This window comes from Aplysia californica, unplaced genomic scaffold, assembly GCF_000002075.1.
Source record: "Aplysia californica isolate F4 #8 unplaced genomic scaffold, AplCal3.0 scaffold01162, whole genome shotgun sequence".
Classification (NCBI taxonomy): domain Eukaryota; kingdom Metazoa; phylum Mollusca; class Gastropoda; order Aplysiida; family Aplysiidae; genus Aplysia; species Aplysia californica.
Window position 1 is genome coordinate 40710 of NW_004798432.1, and position 23622 is coordinate 64331.

The 23622-nt window shown below is 38.9% G+C and overlaps 1 protein-coding gene and 1 long non-coding RNA gene across 2 annotated transcripts in view; one reads left to right on the forward strand and one right to left on the reverse strand.

Annotated features, from left to right (window-relative positions):
* The window catches only part of LOC101851461, a 20213-nt gene extending 1101 nt beyond the window's left edge, over positions 1-19112 (reverse strand). The window contains exons 1-3 of the mRNA XM_005111998.3: positions 18824-19112; positions 6213-9027; positions 4103-4210 (exon numbers count right to left, since the gene is read on the reverse strand). Coding sequence (XP_005112055.1) covers positions 4103-4210; positions 6213-8709 — 2605 coding nt within the window. The 5' untranslated portion in view covers positions 8710-9027; positions 18824-19112. The remainder of the gene's footprint in view (positions 1-4102; positions 4211-6212; positions 9028-18823) is intronic.
* A 1262-nt stretch (positions 19113-20374) lies between these two features.
* LOC106013713 overlaps positions 20375-23622 on the forward strand; it is a 17815-nt gene continuing 14567 nt past the window's right edge. The window contains exon 1 of the long non-coding RNA XR_001185416.2: positions 20375-20707. This is a non-coding gene — a long non-coding RNA (uncharacterized LOC106013713). The remainder of the gene's footprint in view (positions 20708-23622) is intronic.

Here is a 23622-nt window from a genome sequence, read left to right on the forward strand (position 1 = left end):
ACACACACACACACACACACACTGAAGCACACAGGCAAAATGATACACACAAAAATAAACACACAGAGCGCTCTCTCTTTCCCTCTCTCTCTTTGCCTCCCCCCTCTCTCTCTCTGTCTCTCTCTCTCTTTGTCTCTCTCTCTCTGTCTCTCTCTCTCTCTTTGTCTCTCTCTCTCTGTCTCTCTCTCTGTCTCTGTCTCTGTCTCTCTCTCTGTCTCTCTCTGTCTCTCTCTGTCTCTCTGTCTCTCTCTCTCTCTCTCTTTCTCCTCTCCCTCTCGATTACATCAGTGGAATATGTATGCTGTTGAACCTTGGAGTGTGAGTCAGATTAATAAGTGGAGAAGTTATTTTGTCCAGTTCTTCATCTTTCTGTTAGAACCTAATATGCCATACAATGAAACAATGTATCAACATTGATTTAACACTTGCTCCAACACAGATATGATGTCAGACTTCATTTCAAGCCACATGATTCCTGTCACTCTCTTGCAGGAGCATTGAAGCAATATCACCAATAAGTGGCAGCCCACAAATACTATGTGCGTGTGCCCGGAGAAAGGTCACAGTTGTTGGCCTAGCTACTTTTTAGCAATGAGGTGAAAAGGTAAAAAAAAGTAGTACCCGGTCAAAAATTTACTCCCATCACAAAACAGACATCTAACCATTTCTTAATAACATATTGAAAGGATTTTATAACATTTAAAGTCAGTTTTTTTAATTAATCATTTTTGCAACATATTGTACTTCACCAAAGGTTAAAAATGTGCTAGAAATTGTTCAACATTCAACATACTAAGGTTAAAGACATTTTTCTCCAATCTTTGTCTTTACACCCTGTGTTACAAAAAGTGGCATATCACTACTCATGATATTTTTAAAATTTAAAAAATCAGCGTGTTCAACGTTGAATTTGCTTCAAGAATGTGCTCTTAGTTTTATCTGAAATTTCGGACAACTGGACCATTACACCAAGCACACACACACAGACACACACACAGACACACACACACAGACACACACACACACACACACACGCACACACATTTTGGCTTCTATTTTTAAACTGGGGAGGGTTAGTGACTATATTCAAAACTTCAAAATCTGGTCTCTCAATGCATGGAATGCGGGAAAACGGGTGTGTGCCCAATAAAATATCTGGCTGAGATCTCCCTTTTTAAAGTAAGTTACAATTTGTTGTTCGCATGATATTATGACTGCCTCCATGTCGCTCCAAGGAGAGCAGAGACCCCGAATGTGCACAGTACTTAGGCAAAGTAAGTTCTGAATAGATACCTCAACTACACTAAGAATTATCTACGTGAACCGCCCTCCTGGACAGCCTGATGGGAACTAGATACATATAGAAGAGGCGAAAAAAGCTAAATGAAAAAACCCCCACAAAAAAAACAACAGAAATAACCTTATCTTAACATTAAGATAAATCCTCTTTCAATGCGTTTTCTCGTTGCTAATATATTGTTCATACTTACTCACATCCAAAAAAAATTATAGTTATTGTTCGCGACATGACGTAAAAAAGGGACATAGGAATAAGCCCCCTCCCCCCCCCCCCCCCCAAAAAAAAACCCAACAAAAAAAACAATAAAAAACAACAATCAACAATTATAAAAAAAAACAAAACAAAAACCAAACAAATCAAAACAAAAACCAAAAAAAGTGTGTGTGGGGGGGGGAGGGAGCAAGAACAACAAACCAACGGTCAAGAGCTGACCAGAGACATTTTTGGAGCCCATCTGTAGACCCTATTGTTCGTTGTTGCTTCCATATATACACAATATAATTAAGAACTTGCTAAATCAGAATTACAAAGTTTTATCTGCTCAGTATCCAGTTTTGAGAAATTTGACGTAAAAAATATAGAGTTTCAGAATATTTCACGTTTGAAAAAAAAAATGCGATTCTTTGAATATCTTGATAACGACTCAGAATAATCTTACTATTTTGATAGAGCAGATAAAACATTTGATTTCTAACCTCACGGTCTTAGTAACTTAAAAGCGGCCGACAATTTCAGAGAGAACTTTGTAATTCTGAGGTAACGAACTGGGTAAGGCACTCCAATAGCTCACTTGGTACTGAGCTGGACCACTGAGCGGATGGCCCTGGTTTGAATCCCAAACTGGCGTTCTTGAACTCGGGTAATTTTTAGAGTTTTCAAAACTCTCAACCCGTTTGGCTTGGACCTGTCGTCAGAGTCGGACAATAAATTCGGAGGATCCACCTCTTGAATAACCTAATTGTGTTGATAGGGGCGTTAAACCCATTCGCAATTACATTCCTTACAAAGAAAAGGCTTTCAACAGCTTCATAGTATGCTTCATAAACATATCAGCAGTCAACTTGTCATTTTGTGTAACAGGCTACCCTGTTGAAAGATCTCCATCTATGTTGCAACGGTATGCTACCCTACATCATGTATTCAACAGGTATAGGTTCGATTCCCACAAGGTGAGAACACATCAGCTTCTAATGAGCACGCTCTGGGGAAAGAAATGATTTTCACACACCACAGCAACATCGGGTAGAAGAGATATGACCCAATATTGGATTAAGTCTTATTACAAAACACAAAGGTAATTTCAAAGGTAGACTGGGGACACTCTCGTGGTCAAGAGGTACGGTGTTTCCCTCTCATTTAGTACGTCCTGGGTTCGAAAACTGACAGCAACGGAAAGTTTACTTCTCGAAAAATCTTCTCCTTTCACTCTCTTTTTAAAAATCTCTAATCATGTTCTGTCATCTGCTTTCATCTCCACTTTCTGCCTCTCCCCCCCCCCCCCCCTCCACGAGGCTCCTGACTCTTTCTACAGCTACACCTGGCTCCTTCTTACTGCTGTCTTTCAGCCACACCCCGACCTTATGGTAGGTAAGATCTAACACCTAGCCTTCTCGGATAAGGGCGAACAATCTCGAAGGTCCCGCGTGCAAGTTGCGCACACTATAGGTCTCTTGGTGGTCATAAACATTGATAAGAGTAGGCTTCGACCACCGCATGAACAAAATTCAAAATTACTTTCCACCATGCTTAAAGTGTCCACATGTTCATATGGCTTATGCAGATGTGAGCGCTGTAAAACACTTACCAAAACAAAATAGCAGATTACTTTCGCGGAGAAAAAGACGGGAACAGCTTTGATTGACAGGGCTCAACAAAGCCCCCCCCCCCCCCAAACTAAAAAATGATTTTAAAAATAAAAATAAATGAATACAAAATTTTTACAAAAAAAATAAAATAAATACAAAAATTATTTTTTTTTTTCACACAATTCTTTTGCAAGATTGAAACTTCCTACTTCTAACACTCACAATAGGTCTATAGAATGATTACTCTTACCGCAAACCACAACTTCCCACTGCACGACAACAGGCAGGAAATAAACACTTTCTAGAAAAATGCTACAAAAAGTTTAGCTTCACCTGGAACTTCCATGAATTGGTGAGGTTTATTAAATAAAATAAAAAAATTGCCCGGGTGGAGGCCGAAGCCAACTCTGATTGAATTTGGACCAACTTGCACACCGGACCTCTGAATTTTTTTGCCCTCATTCGAGAAGGCTAGGTGTTAGATATTACCTACCTTAAGATCAGAGGTGTAGCTGAAAAGCAACAGTAAGAAGGAGCCAAGAAGTAGCAGAAGAACGAGAAGCCCAGAGGACGGGGCAAAGGGGGGAGGGGTGGGGGCAGAAAGTGGAGACAAAAGCAGACGATAGAACATGGTTAGAGAGCAGAAAAGGAAGTGGTAAGAGACAATTTTAGAGAACAAAATTTTTCGTCGCTGTCAGGTTTCGAACCCGGGACCCATTGAATGAAAGGCGAACACCGTAACTTTTAGACCGTGAGTGCCCCCTGGTCAGGTTCTAAGGTTCTTGATCAACTTCACTAGGGATGCCATTAGAAGAGATTGTTCTTGTTAGTTTGTTTGTGTAAAGAGAAGCACATTGACACAATAATGGTCATTAAGTGCAGGAAAAAAGTATGACGGACAGACAGTACAACAAAGGGAAAGTAAAGAAGCAGGACTTAACAGTAGTGCCCTCCAACCACCATAGCGGGGCAAAAAGGCTGACTAAGAAGAACTTACTTGCGTTAGTGACAAAATCCTTGCCACATAAAAAAGTATCTCCGAGAAGGACCCTGGCCAGAATCATTTTGAGCTTGGTGCCAACGGGAGATCTACTACCTTTTACATCTGAGGACCAAATGAGCCACCAAAATTTGAGTGTACGGAAGTGAGGAGAACACAACTGTTTCAGGAAGATGGGATAGTGACTGTTGGAAAATGTCTGCTTGCCCCAGTTTCAAGCATTAATGAAACAGAAAGGATTGAAGAAAAGGCACAGTGTTCAGACAAATGGTACAGAGAAAAATCACACTGAAGCGTAGTTATATATAAATGATCATGGTATTGTGTCACGACGCAGTGGCATCAATCCGTTGTCAATTTTTGGTCGTGTGGAGTAGTTGGTGTCATCTTAAGGCCATCTGCTGGTGGAATTTCTAAAATCCATATCCCTTGACTATATGTAGCAAAGATGATATATTCATATTAGTCAGACATTGAAGAATTAATTCAAGTAATTATTTATTATTATAAGCACATGGTTACCATGGTAACCAAGCAAACATCCGCCATATTGGATAATTTTATCAAATTTCAAAAGCTATCTTCTCTCTTAGTTTTCGTCCGTTGGCTTTCATTTTTAGCAAGTACAAACTACAACACCTATATAATGAAGAAATAACGCCAGATTTGTAATATTATTATTTTAAAAATAATTATGGACTCTGGAAATGTGTACATAGATGAAGAGCAAAAAAATCTCAAAATTCCCAACAAAAACACTGATTGTAAGTTTAATCTTAGAGTATCTTAAAAAAGGGCTCTATTTCAGTATAGGTCTCCATTGGATGTACATTGTGTTAAATAATGAAGCTATTCAGGTGAAAAATAAAAGAAAAGATGTAATTTAAAGTCGAAAAAATAAATATTTTTAAAAAATTAAGAAAATATTAAAAAACATGACCCAAAATTGCAAAATATTTTTTTAAAACCCATTTTTAAATGACTTTGAAATATAATTGATTGAAACGGACGCTCGAAACTTTGATGGAAATGGATGTAGGTTTCAAAAATGAGAGGAAAAACTGTATGGTCAAACTGGGGAAAAATGGGGAAAATCTCACCCGCAGATGGCCTTAAAGCTTGTTCGTTTGTCTTGCTTTCAAAGGAAGAAAATACCCATCTATCAAGAATAGAAGTCGAGATATTTGCGATTGAAGGTGGGAGTCGCATGGTTTCAGAGATAAAATTGGCGAGAAAATGGGCACCAAAGTTAGGTGACTTTCCAAGCTTAAGTGTCCCTGGAAACTACAAAATTAATTTACATTTTTGGTCCATTTAATCAATGTTTTTCAGTAAAATCCAACAAGAAAAGTGGTTTTAAATCGACATAAGAGGTGGTGAGCCCCAAAACAATAAAAGCAATTTTTAAAAATTGGCCACCAGGCAGAAAAACGATAGTTTCTTCGATTTTATTATTATGACAAGCGCTTGATTTCATCACGATGCCTCACTTATTACAAGCATCAGCCGACGCATTTTAGATTATTCAGGAGGCAGGCTAATTCGAAGCCACAAGTAAAGGCCTACCCATACTGAGTAGGGTTCAGAATCTCAGCAAAAAGATGGACAAACAAGTTAAAATAAACTTCTCCACACTGGACTGGAACTCATATCATTGGGGTGCAAGGCAAAGACCCAGCAGTCATGATATCACAGTCATCGGTGAAGCCTGCTTTTAACTGGAAAACTTGAAACTTGAACAGATTTCTGTGTTCACTTTACAAACATCTGAATACAGATGGACAAACTCTAATAGTATGGAAGGAAAAATTGGGTTTGAAGAAACGCCTTATTCGACTCACTCACAGAACACAAACCCATTTTTTCTAAGATAGCAGAAATGAACAGTTTAGGGACCCTTCAAAGAAGTAGTTTGGTAACGAAAAAGCCCCCTAACTGTTGCTACTAAGTTACAACGGCCAACGGGTCACTTTTCATAGACACAATTTGCTACTTGAAAGGCTGCCTTCATACACACTAATGTATCATTAATATTGGTGAACTTATCACTCAAATAAAACACAAACATTTTACTCTGAACTGTAACAATCTGATTCCTGAAACTCACCTGCGTATTGGTCAGACTTGGTTGGGTTCTCAGCAAAATATGTAGCTCTTCCTAACATTCCAGGATTGGAGACTCTAGGGTCGAACCCATTGTTCGAGATATCTGCCAAAGCCAGGTCTCCACATCCATGAAACAAGTAATGTTCGTTGATTTCGTGGCATAAAAGTTCGGTTGTCATGAAACTTTCAAGATTTTCTGTAGAGGCAACACCACTGCTAGATGTGAGCGATTCTATTGCTGACTTTAGTTTCCTTATGTCTGAACAAGCATGCCCTTCATTAGCCTTCCTCATAAGTAACCGTCGTCTTTGGAATGCATACTTTGCAAACAAGTCACAGTTTTCCAACCTCTTTATCTTAATGACCTTGATACTTTTGTGGGAAAGACCTTGTGCATCACTACCAGTACCTACATTTCTTTCATTAAAAAGCTTCTGGATCATATCTTGTATAGCTTTACTTGTCTGTTTACCCACATTAACTTTCTTGGAAGCCTGTGATCCCTCATTGGATGACTTCACTGACCAATAAGAAGGAAAATCATCATCTGACTTTGCAGCACGTCTTATGAATTCTATCGTGCCTCTCTTTTCTTTGAAGAATTTTATTCGATTTTCAAATTGTTTCAGCATCGGCGTAAGGCGTGTTTGGATGGCTCCTATCAATTGTTGCTTTCCTTCAACAGTACCCCAGATCCTGTATCCAGCTTTGTTTCCTTTGTTTTTTTCCACCCACACCCCAAACCTCTTTGCTTCTTTCATTACCTCCTTATGAAAATCACTAGGGAAATCCTTCAGAATATCTTGGTTGAACTCCTTGTAACCCAGACAATTCACTTCAAGTTCTCTCCATAATTCTGACTTAATTTGTACAAAATCAGTATCCTTGGTCCCCGCTACCAATACATCAAAGTTTACAGGAGGGGCACGGCGTTTCTCAGCAGCAGGTGCAGATGAAGAACCCAAGCACTGCTGAAACTGCTTGAACAGAGTATCTTCTGGGGCCAAAAACACAATGTCTGTGAGGCTGCTAGTCGGGGAAGACCTTACAAAGAGTTTCACTGCATCCACTGCTATCCTAGCTGCTGATTGTACAGAGAACTTAAATGCTCTGCCATAACCCATGACTGGGAACGAAATTGATTTTGCTTCTGTTCCTAGCATGACTGCTTGTTGCAGAGCATTCACAATCTGTTGCTTCAAGTCTTGGTCACTGCTGGGATCACGACTCTTTTTAAGGACCACATGCACCACAGCCTTGCATCTCAGATTACCCAGACTCTGGCGTGTCACATACGTTCTGCTGGAAGGGTTCTTTTCTTTTTCAGATGCCAGTTCTTCAATGATGCCAGGACACAGATTCTTAAAACGGTTCAGCACAGTGGTATGTTGATTTGTCTCTTCCATTATCGGGCATACAAGGACATCGGAATTCTCATTTGTGATATCTTTGGAATTTTTAATGTGAAGTTTGCAACTGTCTGACAAATTGATTACAATTTCACCTGCTGCTGACACAGCAGCCCTAGAACTCAAGTCATTATTCATAGAATCATCAGCTGTTGTCACCTCGGTGCTATTGACACGAAAGATAACTGAACACTTTTTCTCTATTTCAAATGCCTTGATCTTGTCCCGTACAGAAGTGTAAAGTTCCATCCCCTTGGACAACAAATAGGCTTGAGGTGGACTCAAAGAATAATCCATTTCTCTTAAAGTAATACGACCAACAAATGCTTTGAATTTACTTTTAACCTCAGCAACCTTGCTCTTTGTACCCTTTACAGAAGCAAGTAGTTTCTCCGTCTGGTTTAATTTGTTTTCAACTTTTATATCAGAAAACAAATTGTAAAACTTGTCTAACAAATGACTCTTGATAAATACTGCCACTTGTCCATCAACAGAAAAGGAATCACTAATGAGTAAAAATTCATCTTTCATCTCCAAGATTTTTCTTTTAGCTATTGCTACATCCTCTCTCACTCCTTCAATAGTTATAGATTTTTCATCATGTGACAATTTCACAAGCAGATCTGAATCTTCTTCTATTTGTTGAAGAGCAGCGGCAAGACCTTCAGACACATCATTATCAAGAGCAACATGTTCCTTGCCATTAAGTCGGGAAGCTAGTGCCTGAATATTCTTTTCAAGTTCCTGAAAATTCTTTGTCAAAACCACAAGTTCTTCATTCTTGAAATAAAAGTGAAAGTCGTTCAAGTAGTCTTTCAAAAATAGTCTCCCTTTCTCTTGGTCGAGAATAGCCTTTTGCGCCGCACTCAGTTCTATACTTTGTTCACGTACTTCACTCAATGATGTCAGTATCTTTATTCTCCGAGCAGTTACTTTGTCATTGTTACCCCTCAAGAGGACTTTCGCGGTGCTGTGATTATATTCAACAGTGCAGTCCTCAAAAGTACCAATCTGATCTTTAATAAAGCCTACCTGTCCTTCAGAAACAGACACTTCTATCTGTGTTTTCATTCCGTTGTTTTGAGCCATCTGTTCTGCAAAGCCTGGGTGAGTTTATGCTTTAATAAAAACTTGGATGACAGACAACAAAATTTGCAGCCTTGGTCTCTGAACTCTCTCTCCGCTCATAACCTTGAGTAGATTCTGAGTTTTAGAACATCTCCTTCTGCTCCAATATAGGTTGATATAGATAATTCCTGAGGTCTTCAGCTTGAAAAAAATGCCCGGAAAATTAAAGTCTGGAGCTTGAACCACGGGAAAGCAAGAGTAGAGCCTCTATCATTCACAAGACTTTAAATTACTGTTGAACAGATCCGTTCTCATAGTCGATGCAGCAACTGAACTTTTCTGCAAAAACAAAAAGAACATCATACTTAGGCCTACAGTTTGCGTAAAAAGAAGCACAGCGACCCAATAACAGTCGATTAGTGTGTGGAAAAAGGGAGATAGACAAAGAGACACAACAGTAAGAAAGAAAAAAGTCAACTAGCCAGTGGCGCCCTCTCTCTAACCACCTGCTCAAACAAATTATGAATAAAGTGAATCATGACCGAACTGCCATCCACACTTCGACTTTTCATCCCTCTAATCCCCTCTAAAAAAAAAGCGTCACAGAAGAAACTCAAAGGAACAGGAAAATAATTATGTACAAAATAAAACATGTTGTCCTCAATAAATGTCGAAAGCTTCTTATCTGTATTACAAAGTCTAATACAATTTGGTAAAAATACAGTCAAGCCTCATTGTACTGCCCCTGTTGTTCCCCCAGCCCCTCTACTAACAGCCAGGTTTCGCCAATGTATAAAAAGGAGCACCTATCAATAAACATCTCTCTCTCTCTCTCTCTCTCTCTCTCTCTCTCTCTCTCTCTCTCTCTCTCTCTCTTTCTCTCTCTCTCTCTCTCTCTTGCCATTTTTAACTCCCCACATTTCTCCAGCAAAGCCTGTTCTGTGCATCCTTTTCTAGCTGTTTACATGGTGTCCCCGCCTTTTCCATTTCCGCCTGTACCGCTCGCCTCCGGGCTCCATGTCATCTTTGGTCTTTCTTTCTTACGTTTTCCTTGTGGATTCCACATCAATGCCAGTCTGATGATGCTTGTCGGGGGTCTCCTCATGGTGTGTCCTATCCTTTTCCATTTCTTCACCTGTATCTTTTCCTTTACTGGCCTTTGGCTTGTTCTTTCCCACAGTTGAGCATTTGTTACTCGATCGCACCACTCGATTCCCACTATCCTTCTAAGGCATCCATTTATGAAGCTCTGCAGTTTCCTTGTTGCAGATGCTGTGAGCCTCCAAGTCTCTGAACCACACAGTAGAACAGTCTTCACGTTTGGTTTGAAGATCCTCACCTTGGTGTTCAATCCCAGTTCCTTAGACGTCAATATATTCCTGATGATGATGAATGCTGATCATCATCCAGTGACAGATATCGGTGATTATGGTTTTTCATTCATTCCTTTGCTCCGATGCTCTCAAAATAGCTACGTTTCCCTGATCTTTCCCTGCTACCCATTTGTTTAGGTTCCTTAAGTATGTTGTTCTGGGCCTACCCCTGCCTCGCTTGCCCTCAATTTTGCCAGTGAGAGCTAGATGTTCAAGACTCTTATGTTATTCAGGTGTCCCAAAAACCGCATTTGTCGTTTCCTGATTGTTTTTAACATTGAGCGTCCAACGTGGGCTGGATCAAACACTACCTCATTTGATTTCTTTTCCTTCCACGACACTCTTAGCAGTCTCCTAAAAGCCACATTTCTGTTGATTCTATTTTATTTTCACTGTCTTTAGTGATAGTCCAGCATTCACAGCCATATAGATTGGTTGACCAAACATAGCATTTCAGGACTTTCATTTTGGCTTTCATTGAGATGTTTCTATTTTTCAGGTTTGTGCTCATTTTATTGAAACTAGCCTTAGCCATTGTAGTTCTCCTTTTTATTTCTGTGGAACATTAGGCATCAGATGTTATCATATATCCTAGATATTTAAACTGTTGGACTTGTTTGATCTTTTCACCTTTGCTAATGAGATTACAAATAGGATTTGCTACTTTTTTGGATATTACCATGCATTCTGTTTTCTTTACATTCAACACTAATCCTTTACGTTCATTTTCTGTTACAACAGTATCTAGAAGCAATTGAAGGTCCTTTTTGTGTCATCTGCATACCTGATGTAATCAATATTTTCTCCATTTACTTTGAGGCCTGGACATTCTTATATGTTTCTAAGGATTGTTTCACTGTACATGTTAAAGAGGTCTGGTGACATAACACACCCTCGTCTCACTCCTCGCCTAATCTGCTTATATTCACTGTATTCTCCGTTAATTCGTACAGCAGCGTTTTGGTCCCATTACACATTTTTGATAATTCTTAGATCTTTTCCATCTATGTCTAGCTTTTCAAGTATTTTAAATAGCTCATCATGTCTAACTGTATCGAACGCCTTTGAATAATCTATGAAGCATAAATACAGAACTTTCTGTGCTTCCAAATGCCTTTTGGATTCTGACCGTGATGTCTTTGTCTGTTCCCCCTGCCTTGTTGATGACACTTCCCAGGTAGGTGAAGGATTCAACATCCGCCAATGGTGCCCCTTGCAGTGTGATATGAACGTCGGCTGCATTCATTCGAAGAACTTTCGTTTTATCCGTGTGAATATGGAGTCCAACACTACAGTAGAAGGTCCTGAAGCGATATGTCTTCTGTTGCATTTGCACTCGACTGTGAGAAAGAAGTGCCAAGTCATCGGCAAAGTCTAAGTCTTCCAACTGACTGGACAAGGTCCACTGTATGCCACCGCGTTGCCTCGATGTTGTCAGTCTCATTATCCAAACCACTGCTAATGAAAAGAGAAAAGGCGATAGCGGGCACCCTGTCTCACTCCTGTTTTAACTTCAAATGAGTCTGTCTGTCCCCGTAGAATTATGCAAATTTAGATGGTCAAATTATGCCCAAAAAAGCCAAATTATGCAAAAATTATGCAAGTTACCGTAACACCTTTCGCGACATGTTTTGCACTTTTTCAACACAAATTTTCATGACTTTTATGTTTTAAGTACAGAAAAATTTAAAACAGAACATATCAGTGTCAGTAATTTGTAGTGTGTATGGAAAGAAAACAATACACATCTGTTTTAAAAAAAATAAATAAAAAAAATAATCTCTAACTTTCAGCTGTAGATCTAGATATCTAGATCTAGATCTGGGAAAGAAAAATGTAAAAAAAAAAAAAAAAAAAAAAGGACATCAGGACCTCTGATGCTGGCACATTACTAAAACCAGGAACACTTGTCAAACATGAAGCATCAGCAGACATGAGAACAACAACTTTTGATGGATTGAAAAATTGAACATGCTCAAGGAACAAAATCCCAAACCATAACCAAGATCTTCTACCAAGGGAAATAACCAAATTTTCACTTAAATAAGACTTATTACAGTGATTATTTCCCTTTAGTCACATGGAGGCGTTAATTAATAAAATTAATTGTTTTGTTTTAAAAAAAGGAAAAAAACGTGAAAAAACGCGGGAATCCAAAATTATGCAAATGTGCAGAATTACGCGAAAAAAACGCGGCCGCATAATCCGGCGGCGTCGGTAGCCTAGTGGTTAGGCTACCGGACCCGTAATCGTGAGATTGCGGGTTCGGGGCTTCAAGCCTCAGCTCGGTCCGACGTTGTGTCCTTGGGAAAGGCACTTTTCACGAACTTCCCACTTGGCTCGGTCCTATCGGAGACAGACGTTAAATTGGGAGGTCCCACCTCTTAAATAACCTAATAGTGTTGATAGGGGCGTTAAACTCATACCATTGTCCGCTGCCCTCCAAGTAAGACACTGTAGCTCATTCCCTCACACATCTTCTTGATCTATAAACATAGTATTTGCGTATTCACACCGACATCGGCCAACTGTCTGAATTGTACTGTCTTTAATAAACTAATGTAAATTTGCCCCGACATACAGCTAGCGAATTGGCAACCAGACTACACAGGTACACGTCACCCATAGGTGGCTGCTTGATAGGCCCCTACACTTTTTCCCGCACACTTCTCCGCGAGCTCGGCATTTTCTAGCACCTGTTGATTTGCTCCTGGTTATGGAAATGCTATTGTTTTAAGTTTAAGGCTTGGCAAATAAAAAAAAGGTAGTGGAATTAACTTTTAAAGTCGCAAGGAGAAACTTCAAAGGAACTGCACCACATCGGCCTGTCGTCAAAATATCTGGCGTCGCCAGACATTAGCCCGCTGACATGACCAAAAAGTTGGCAGGAATCCGTGAACCGTTTATACGGGGAGGACTCACACTCAGGTCCACGTGAAAGGTTATAGGTAGCCAGAAGACTGACAAGTATTCGTTAAAAAAAATAATTTAAAAACCTGTGCGTCTACAGGGTCCTTAACACCTAATAGCTAAGCTTCTGATCGGGCAGATATTTTTAAATTGAATTTGCCTAAAGTTCACCTGGAGCTGTAGGCTTACATAATAATATTATACATTTTAATGGTTGCTACTCGCTTTTCCCTTGGGTATGGTTATCGCGCAAGACAGAAGGATGAGTCAAGACTGGCTACAGTTTGTCTCTATTATAACAGTCTCTACTAGCCAGGATGGCAATCAGTTCTATTCTGTCATTATACCTCCAGTCTCACTTTACCCAGCTTATGCTTGTCCCAAGGTAGGTGGTATAACGGGATTTGACTGTATTCTGGAATTCAACTCTTTAAGCGTTTGGGGTTTAGTGGTTAGGATCAGAATTTGTTGGGGTTTCTTCACGTGACAAAATTCTGATCAAGGGTATTACACAAAAAACCCAAAAGGACCCCCCCCCCCTCCTATCTTTTAGATCAAATATGTCTCAGAATAGGAGTATTATCTGACAAAATGCCAGGAAATGAATTTTTTTTAAATATTAGCCTATTTAAAATGCCTTTTCGTGAAATTTTTTCATCTCTATTTTATTAATATTATGATTAAAAAACAAATCAGAAAATTTTTCTTTGTCATGAATGGAAAGTTTCACGCTATTTTCTAATCGACGCAATCTTGCGCTGCGCATTTTAATGATCGTATAACTGTGCTGCAATTTGAAAACTGTGTTAATATTTTATATTTTTGAAATAAAAAAAAAAATTTTTTACTTCCATCTTTATTCTTTTACTCACATCAAGGAACATTCGCATATATTTTCAAAAGTGTAAAAATATGAATATTAAATTGACATATGAAACTGAAGAGCTCACAAGAATGATACAATACCAGGTATCAAGCTCAAAGTTCACAAAGTACTTTTAATTCATTTTATATCTTTTAAAATAATTTTTTTAAAAATTCACTTCCATCGTTATTCTTTTACTCTCACCAGGGAACATTCACATATATTTTCAAAAGTGTCAAAATATAAAAATCAAAATTTAAATTAGCGTAATATGCTTTCATATTATGAAACTGAAAAGCGAACAAGAATGATGACGATCGTTAAAATGTACAGCGCAATCTTTATTCGCCAAACAGTAAATAGCGCGGAACAGATGCAATAATGTTGTTATATTATTGTTCTTTATGGTGATTTAATATATTTAATATTTCTCCAACATCCGCGACCCTTTCTTCAAGCATTTAGAATGTCAATTAGAGTGTGTGGCTCATTTTATGTTTTCATGTGGGAATGTAACTAAAAAGTATAGGGCTTATAGTCAAACTCTTATTTGTGAAGCAGCGTGGTGGAATCAGGTTCTCGTCAATTTTTGGGCATGTAAAGTTATTGGTATCATCTTAAAGCTTGTTCATTTGTCTTTATTTGGGTGAAAAAAATATAATCCATTTATCTTGAATACAAGTCGAGATATTTGCGAATGAAGGGGGTGGGGGTCACCTGTTTTCAGAGGTAAGATTAGTGAGAAAATGGTCGCCAAAGATTAGTTATTTCCTTAGCTTAAGAGTCCCTTGTAACTGAAAATTTGCATTTTTTGTGCCTTTAATCAACGTTTTTCTGAAAAATCCATACAGAAGTGGATTTTTTAATGAGCATGACAGGTGTTGAGTCAGAAAACACCAAAATTGGGGATTTTATTTTCTCTCGGTTTATCGCCATTTTCGGATTAACCGTCCGTGTTCGGTATAAGTAGACTCCACCATTTATATATTTTTTTCTTTATCCTGCAAAATTTTGCTTTCAGGGCCTGACATTTTAGCAGCTGGCCGAGATTTATAAATCGTTAAATGATTACTTCACTTTCCAAAGTTCATTTCTGGGGGTTTCCTTAGGAAACATATTCGCATAAAGACATCAAGAGAATCTTACTACACAATACTATATATAACATTTTCTCATAACTTCAAAGTGTACTTGTGAATTGACACTGACAATATAGATCTATGGCTGTGGTATAAAAGTTAGGTTCTTCACAGTGGCTCATTTTAAAAAAAATGTGGGACATCAATGTGAAATCAGACACTCGTCAAAATAATGAAATTGAAGAAGCTGTTATTTTTTCTCTAGTTTTGGCAATTTTTTTTATAAATTTTGTTTTTTTATGGCTAAACATCTTTCTGTTTATTAAAAAAATACATTTTTGTGTAAATTTCTCAGAAAAATGTAGATTAAAATCAAAGACACAAAAAATGTACATTTTTCAGTTTCAATGGACTCTCATGTTATGGAAGTCACCGAACATTTTTGGAGGTAATTTTTCACCACTTTTGCCTCGGATACAACGCTATTCCTGCACCTCCTTTGAATAACAATGTCTCCAATTCTATTTAAGATAGATGGGGGGTTCATGGAAAGCAAGGCAAATGGACAATTTAAGATGATACCAACAACTCCACAAACCCCAAAACTGACCAGCACCTGATTCCACAGCGTCATGACACAAATGAGTTTGACTCTCTGTAGTGTAGATGCATATACATAACATTTTTTTCTTAATTTATTATATCTGTCTGCTAATATTATATACTCTGCTTAGTGTGGTATATGGCCTGGAAGGCAGGGAAGAAGCAGCCTAGATCCATAAAACCTGAAATTGTATCACCAGGTCAGGATAATGCAGGCTGCATCAGGACATGGCATGAGTAAAGCATTGGCTGGACATTGCTGAACAACGCAATTGGGCATTTTCATTTGACCAACAGGAAAAACCCAGTTTGAGCGGACTGACAATCTTGCCATTCCAGACTCTGTTCCCAAGGCTCATTGTAAGGTAACTGCAGCAGGTCTATTTTTGGGCTTCATATGTGGTTCTAGGTCACTTGCTTTCACAAACTCTCACAGCACTATTTCAACAGGATCAATATCCAATGAAACTTGGCAACCAATCAGAAAATTCGGTGAGCTAATGATTTGTGAATGCTGACTTTCTACAAAAATAATGCTTTATTTATTTAAGCTGTTTTCTTTGAGCGGAAACTTTTACTTCACTAGAGTTTCGTGAACTTCAGTTTCAGGGCTGGATTTTTAACTTTGACAAGGTAAGGGGTATATCCTTCTTATATTGCCCTTAAATTGGAAAGTTTTATATTCATTCTTTGTTTATAGATTATTGTATGTCCCCACCCCCCATCAAGCGTGTATGTGTACACGAAGAGATCAGCCATTCTACGGATGGCCTTGACAAATGTCATGTTATTTTCACAAGCTTATTTAGCTCCACATAATTTTTCCAAGTCTTAACGTTGCACTTGGTCATATATAAAGCTGGGCAGGAACCATAGTGTGTTCTGTTTTTTTTCTCTCTATCTGTTGCCCTCTTACATCAACTGATCAATACCAGACGGTGTCCATTTGCTAGCTGCTTCAGTTCTTGGCTTTCGAGAGGCCCATCACTTTGTGTTGGCTGGGCAGTAGAAACAAGATACAGATAAGACTTCGAATGAAATGATCATAATACAGTCGTATCACCATTAATTTTAGACGCAATAAATCAGTGTCACTAAAGCAAAGAGTAAGGTTTTGAATCAAGGTCTATGTTTCCAATCTATTCCTGAAGAGGCGCATAGTATGATGATTTAAAAGCTTGTTCACCCTTTTGCCTGTCGGTGTTAAAAAAATCTAGCTTATTTATTAATTTACCAGTCATGTAGCGTTGCATGGACCTCGAGTAGGCCAGCAACCAAACAAAAATTTTATTAGAAAATTGTTGGCTCAGTAAAGAAAAATGTTCTGTATTTTGGGCCATATAAACATAATATATATAACCCACCCCCCCCCCTCCCCCCGCGCGCGCGACATCGCAAGGTAACGGAGGAAAGTGATTAAAGTCACAAAAGTATTAAACGACGCCCTTTAGGTGCATGCACAATATTTAACAGTAATTAAGGTAATAAATTACATCATTCATTTCGAGACAGCGAACACTAGCCACATTTCAGTGTAATCTTGTCAGTTTAATCATCCCAATGAGAGTAGACATCTCATAAAGACTCTCCAAAAGTAATCGTCCAATTGTTGGACCGTGTTTTATAGGTGTCTGTTCAAAATTAAGATGTGGTGTTGATGATGTAAATCTTAACCCCTCATAACCTATTATGATGTACAAAATGTACACCTTTCATCATTTTTTCTGATCACGGCAAAGGAAGCAAGTTGCTGCAGTGACTTATGAAATTCGTCAAGCCTTGCAAAGCACAAGCACCATGATGACGAACGCTGATTATATGGTTTGTGTATGGAATACTGCTATTAAATCTATTAGACGTATTTCGTTAAACTATTTGCAGATTTACATTCAGTGATATTTAGCCTATCGTACAAAGAAATCTTGCTTATTCTTTTAGAGATAGTGATATTTACATCATCATCATCATCCAGTGCCAGATCTGCGACAGACATCGGCGATCATGTCTGTAATAATACGTCTAATAGATATTTACATACCTAGTCTAAATTAACGTTCCATGGGGATCTAAAACTGTGCCTGGTGAAGCACAAAAATATGGCTCTCGTGATCCAGGGGTACGGCGTTTACCTCTTATTCAATAGTTCCCTGGTTGGAAACCTGACAGTGCCGGAAAATTTTCTTCTCTAAAATTTTCTCCTTTCACCTCTTTTTCTGCTCCCTAATCTTATTCTGCCATCTGCTTTCATCTCCTCTTAATTCTGCCCCCCCCCCCTTTCCTCCCTCTATTCTTTCTAGGCTCCTAACTCTTTAATTTCAGCCCCACCCCTGATCTTAGGGTAGGTAAGATTGAACACATATAGCCTTCTCGGATAAGGTGAATGAATTCTAAAAAATCTCGGAGGTCCTGCGTAAGTTGCCACGTTGCAGATCACTGTGGTCCTAAAATTGGTAGGAGCAAGCTTTGGCCGCCATATCTGGGCAAAACTTTAAATCAATTCCTACCACACTGAAAATGGTTTAAAGTGTCTTGCGCACTCGCATAATCTTATGAATGCAATTGAGAGTCAAACACTTTTTTAAAAAAATTTTAAAAAAAGCCCCCAAGAAAAAACAGACTCGCCTCCTGTGTCACAAAGAGACATAATAATGTGTCACGGCCTGATGGAATCAGCTAGGCGCTCCTCAATTGTTGGGCATGTGGAGTTTGGTATCGTTTGAAAGCAGACTTTAATTTGCATTTCTTTCCATGAAATAGATAGACCTCAAGATTGCAGTTGAAGGAAGTGAGGTCGCCTGGTTTCAGTGGTCAGTGGTGAAATTAGCGAGAAAATGGCCACCAAAGATTGATCAATAGCTAGAGTCCTTGTAAACAGAAAAATGACATATTCAGCGCCTTATTTATCAATGCCTTTCAGTAAAAATTAGCATGGAAATGTGTTTTTATATATATGGACATAAAAGAAGTTATGAGTCCCACCCACCAAAAAAATAAATAAAAAATTCCACAAAAATTTCCAAAGTGGCAGAAAAATGCCTGCTGTTTCTCCAATTTCTGTATTTTGACAAGTGCCTGATTTCACGGTACCGCGTGCTGCCACACATAAAAATGTTTAAAATCTTATTTTAACTGTGATTAGGCAAGTGAAAAAGCAAAGTCCATATTTTGCACTGGATCTTTGCTCCGCTGCCTCCTTACTCAAGTATAATAGGCTATTTTTGACAACTTAATCATTAGGAAATTTCTACCTTGCTCTTCGGGGGAAGATTGAACAATTAAACATGAGCAAACCTTTAAAAACTTACCTCTTAACAATTCCTGTGGTGTGTGCAGATTCCGTGGACTCTCGTCACATCACCAGTTGTAAGTTTATAGGTGGTCATGAACATAAAGGCTAATAGCTAGACCGATCATCCCTGCCTGATTATGAAAATGAAAGATCACGATAACACACCCAGCAACACATAATAAACAAGTTGATTGTGGAAAATTTGTACACCTTAATCCGCATCTAACATGTCTGTCTGACATCTTTTTTCTTTCAACTGGGTTCCCGATAGTTAGTTCCCGAACGAAATTTCCCACGAAAGTGGAACTAAAATTTCCTGGAAATTACTATAAATAGGACTAGAATCACCAATAAAATCTAAAAATGGAATTGCTGCAAAAGTATATCGCGAAAATCACGGGACAATCATGTAACTTAAGCATGATCTATTCTCTCCCCCCACCCCCCACCCCCTCTCCCTCAACCTCTTTACATTTTGCCCTGTTTGACAATGAAAGCACAATACGTAGTCTTTGTCAAATCATATATATAATGGTTAGAATTATGCTTATCTAGTTTCCAATCGAAGTTTACTATTATTATGAGAACCCAATTATTATTATTGGTTTTACTTGTGTCCAGTATCCATTGAAATTGTAAACTAATAATCAAATAATTTATTGATTAATGTAGACAAAACTCTTTTGGATAAACCAAAAACTAGTTTTTGCTACAAAAGGCCTTGGTTTGACTTTAGTGAATTAGAGCACAGCAGGAGTCCAGACGTGATTCTGTGGCCTTGACTAAAAGCCTATGAAGATTCGAAAAAAAAAGCAATTGAAAAAACGTTGGAATTCTATCGGAAATGAAATTATATATATTCTGAATGGTTCCAGCAATCACACGTATATTTAATTTTATTTCTTAAGAATAATATAAATACATATAGATATATTATGAATTATTTATCCCTAATGCCAATTAATAAATATTAATATTGTTTCATGTTTTTTTGGGTGTGTATTAGATCTAGAAATCTAGTCAAAGAGCAAAGACGTAGGCCTAACATGCGGGTAGGCCTATAATAATAATAATAATAATAATAATAATAATAATATTGTTTATTCCGCCGAAACAAAAAATTATAAAATTCCACGCCTTCAATTTTTAAATACCAAATTTCCAACGGAGTGTCTACGTACACGGTAACCGGGCACCTCGTCTCACGGGTACATAGTCTCAATATCTGCGTGTCGGTAAACCGGAATGAAAATAAATCAATATTTTGTTCTGTGTGGTCACTTGCTGAAAAAAAAAGAAAGTTATACAAGTGTCTTGTCGGGCTCGCCATTGTGACCGCTCGGTGAACCTGAGTGTGTGCATCACATTGTGAGTATTGGTTGGGGTCACCAAGTTCATTCAAACCCTCTATATGCTGCGAAGTATAGGGCTCCAGAATGGGGGATTTTTTATTTTGTTTAAAGGTACAGTCGGGGAGGGGTAGAAATGAAGGAAACACCGGATGACAAAAATTGAACTTGGAGTTCTGAACTGCCCGGTTACCGTGTACATGATATTGAGACTAATCTACGTGCCCGGTTGCCGGTTACCGTGTACGTAGACACTGAGACTAGGTAGGTGCCCGGTTACCGAATGTAGACAGCCCAACAACCAGAGCTTTCTGATTTCTCGAACCTTATGACTAATGATTTGGTGGCTAACCGATTAACAGTCAGCCACCAAGCATGCTTTGTCTACTAATGTCTACCTAATTGTACACATATTTACTTCTCTTGTGCTAGATCCCCCAGAGCTCACGGGATGTCCCTCCTTGTAGGCCACTCGCCTTGCTGCAGACAGACGCCTGTTGTGTGTCCCCGCGACACCCACCGGTACAAGCGGAAGAAAAAAGTAAAGTTAAGTAAGTACTGTAAGTGCGAGATCTAGATCTTGATCTATAGGATCAGGATATTATCTAAGACTAGATCTAGGTCCTAGATCTAAAGGTATTCTAACAGAATGTCTTGACTTCGGAGAGACCCGAAGGAAAATAGGAACGCATGTGAAATAGGAATATAATTAGGTAACCAGTCATTTCGTCACACAGTGAGTACACTTGAGTACACAGTCATCTCGTCACACCCCAATTAGATTCTAGATCGGGAAGATTGAAGAATACCGGACCACTCGTAGGCTACATTATTGCGCGAGAAAGTGGGTTTGGTGGGGCGGGTGGTTGGGGTGGAGGAGGGGGGAGGAGGGGTTCAGGGGGGTCTCCCCCCTGACAAAATTTTAATGAATAGATCTACCTGTCCGAGATTCTCCATTGAGAGATATTAAAAACGGGAAAATTATGAATTTCTAAGGTTGAGACATAGGCAAAGTCAGTCCGCTGGTCCGGTATTCTTCAATCTTACCTCTAGATCTATCTAGATTCTAGATTTAGATCTTGATCTAGAGATCTTGATCTAGAGATCTTGATCTAGAGATCTAGATCTAGATCTAGATCTAGATTTTAGATCTATGTGAGACGAAATGTCTTCGCTTATATCTCTCCGAAATTGTTAATGCAAGATCTAGATCTATAGACTATGAGATCTAGAATCTAGATCTAGATTAGATCTAGATTCTAGTAGTAGAGTTTTGGAGGATAAGCCTAAAGCTTTATTCTGAGTTATATTTTATATATATTATGTAAATTAAATCTTCGTCCAAACTGTTCCATAGTCTAACAATATATTTAATATCCCTTTAATAAAAGGCAAAAACAATGTCTGGTAAAGAGTTAGTAAGGGTTTGTTTGTTTGAACCTTGTTTGAAAGTTAGGGTCTAGATCTTCTAGAATCTAGCTTTTTAAGCAAAATTGCTGTACCATACATTTGTAGCTAATTTATTTTTAACAGAACTAATATTGTTATCTTGCCAATTACAACTTTCATCAATAATACACTTAAAAACTTTGTTGATCTGAATCGACAGATTTCAATTTGTCAATAGGCGTACATGTTGATGAACGGTGTAGCTGATCAGGTAGGCACGACGACTCGCACAGCCCCCGCCCCCCATCCTTCCTCACACAGCCCCCCAACCCTCTCTCCAAAAATCGAAAAATCGTGATTAGCGATTGCCATGACAATGGGCGTTTGATGTTCGCAAGTGTGCTACGAAATGACCGTCTCCATTCAACCTTGTGGATTTGGGGTGTGACGAGATAACTGTTTTGACTGCACCAGTGTGACGAAATGACTGTATGATGAAGTGACTGGTATTCGGAAAATAGATCTAGATCTAGTATCTAGATCTAGAATTCGACGCTCTTTGGAAATTGTTCCCGTTCCAATCCATAGCCATTCTGACTGGAACTGATAATTTGCCATGTAAACGGGAAGATTGTGGTTTTTTTATAATTTAATTTTTGCCAGGCAAACCCTCCTGAAACCCTCCACTAACAGGGGGGCTAGCCCCCTTGAATCCCCCCATTGTCAGCATGCGACTACTCGCAGGGCGTAAACCGGGCTACGATTGGCTGAACCTGTGACCCATCAATACATTAGACCTACGGTAGGCTACTCTTAGCGCTCTCGACGACACGACACCCTCCCTGTCACTCTCACCACCCTCTCTCTCTCTGGGTAACACGAAAAAGTCCCCAATTTGTAACATGTATTACTACTAGGCCTATTTCTTTTCCTTCTTCTGTTTCTTTTCATCTTCTTCTCGTTCTCCTCCTCTAGTTTCTCCTGCTCCTCCTCCTCGTCCAGTGCTTCTTTTTTTTCTTCTTCTCTTCCCTCCCTCCCTCCTCCTCCTCCTCCTCCTCCTTCTTCATCTTTTTCTTTTCCTCCTCCTCCTCCTCCTTCTCCTTCTTCTTTTTTTTTCTTCTTTGTCTTCTCCTCCTCCTCCTCCTCATTCTTCTTTGTTCTACTATACTCCTTCTCTTCCTCAATTCTTCTTCTTCTTGTTTTTCTTGTTGCTGTTCTTTTTCTTCTCGCATGAGCACTCAACCCGCTGTGAGAAGACCGTCAAAGGCACGAGACCGAAATCGGGAATTCCCAGAGTACCCACAGGTTCAGCCAATCGTAGCCCGGTTTACGCCCTGCGTGTAGTCGCATGTCCATTATCAGCCCTGAAACCCGATCTAATCTAGATTTAGATTCTAGATCTAGAAACTAGATTATAATTTTAGATGCAAAAAATTGCAAGCTGTTTTCCGTTGTTGATACATGCGATTAAACGTAGAACGACACAAACTATATTTAGGTAAGGCCGCCATCTTGTTTGACGTCAGACCAGGATACCCCTCCGATAACCTGACTACATCACCAAAGATGGAAGTGTATGTTATGTCAAGCTTAATCTACCTCTCGCTGTTGGAAGTTCTGATGTCTGCGTTTGAAGCCAAACCATCATTTTATGAATGTGGGTTCGATACCGGTCCTGGAAGCCTCTTTTTTTTTCAAAGTGACTATTTCTCCGAACATTCGGGAAAATAACGCTGAACTCTTATTTCTCCGAACGGTTTCCGATCTCGAGATTTTTTAGGTCATTTGCGAGATTTAAGCGTCATCCTTTCATTCTGCCATTCTGCGAGGACTGGGAAGAAGCATTTTTTGCATCAAATTCAATTTCTAGAGCTAGAGATTTTTTAATGTCTGAATATTCAGATACTTCAGTTGTGGTTGGGGCAATGAAATGTTCCCGGATTATACTTCATTTGTATAATACCTTCAAAAGGTACTGCGAGAAAACAAGACTGCTCGACCTTGACAGTAACCTATTGTGCATTTAGTCACCCAGCAAAAACTAAAATTCTTCCTGTAAAATAAAATCCCTCCACCC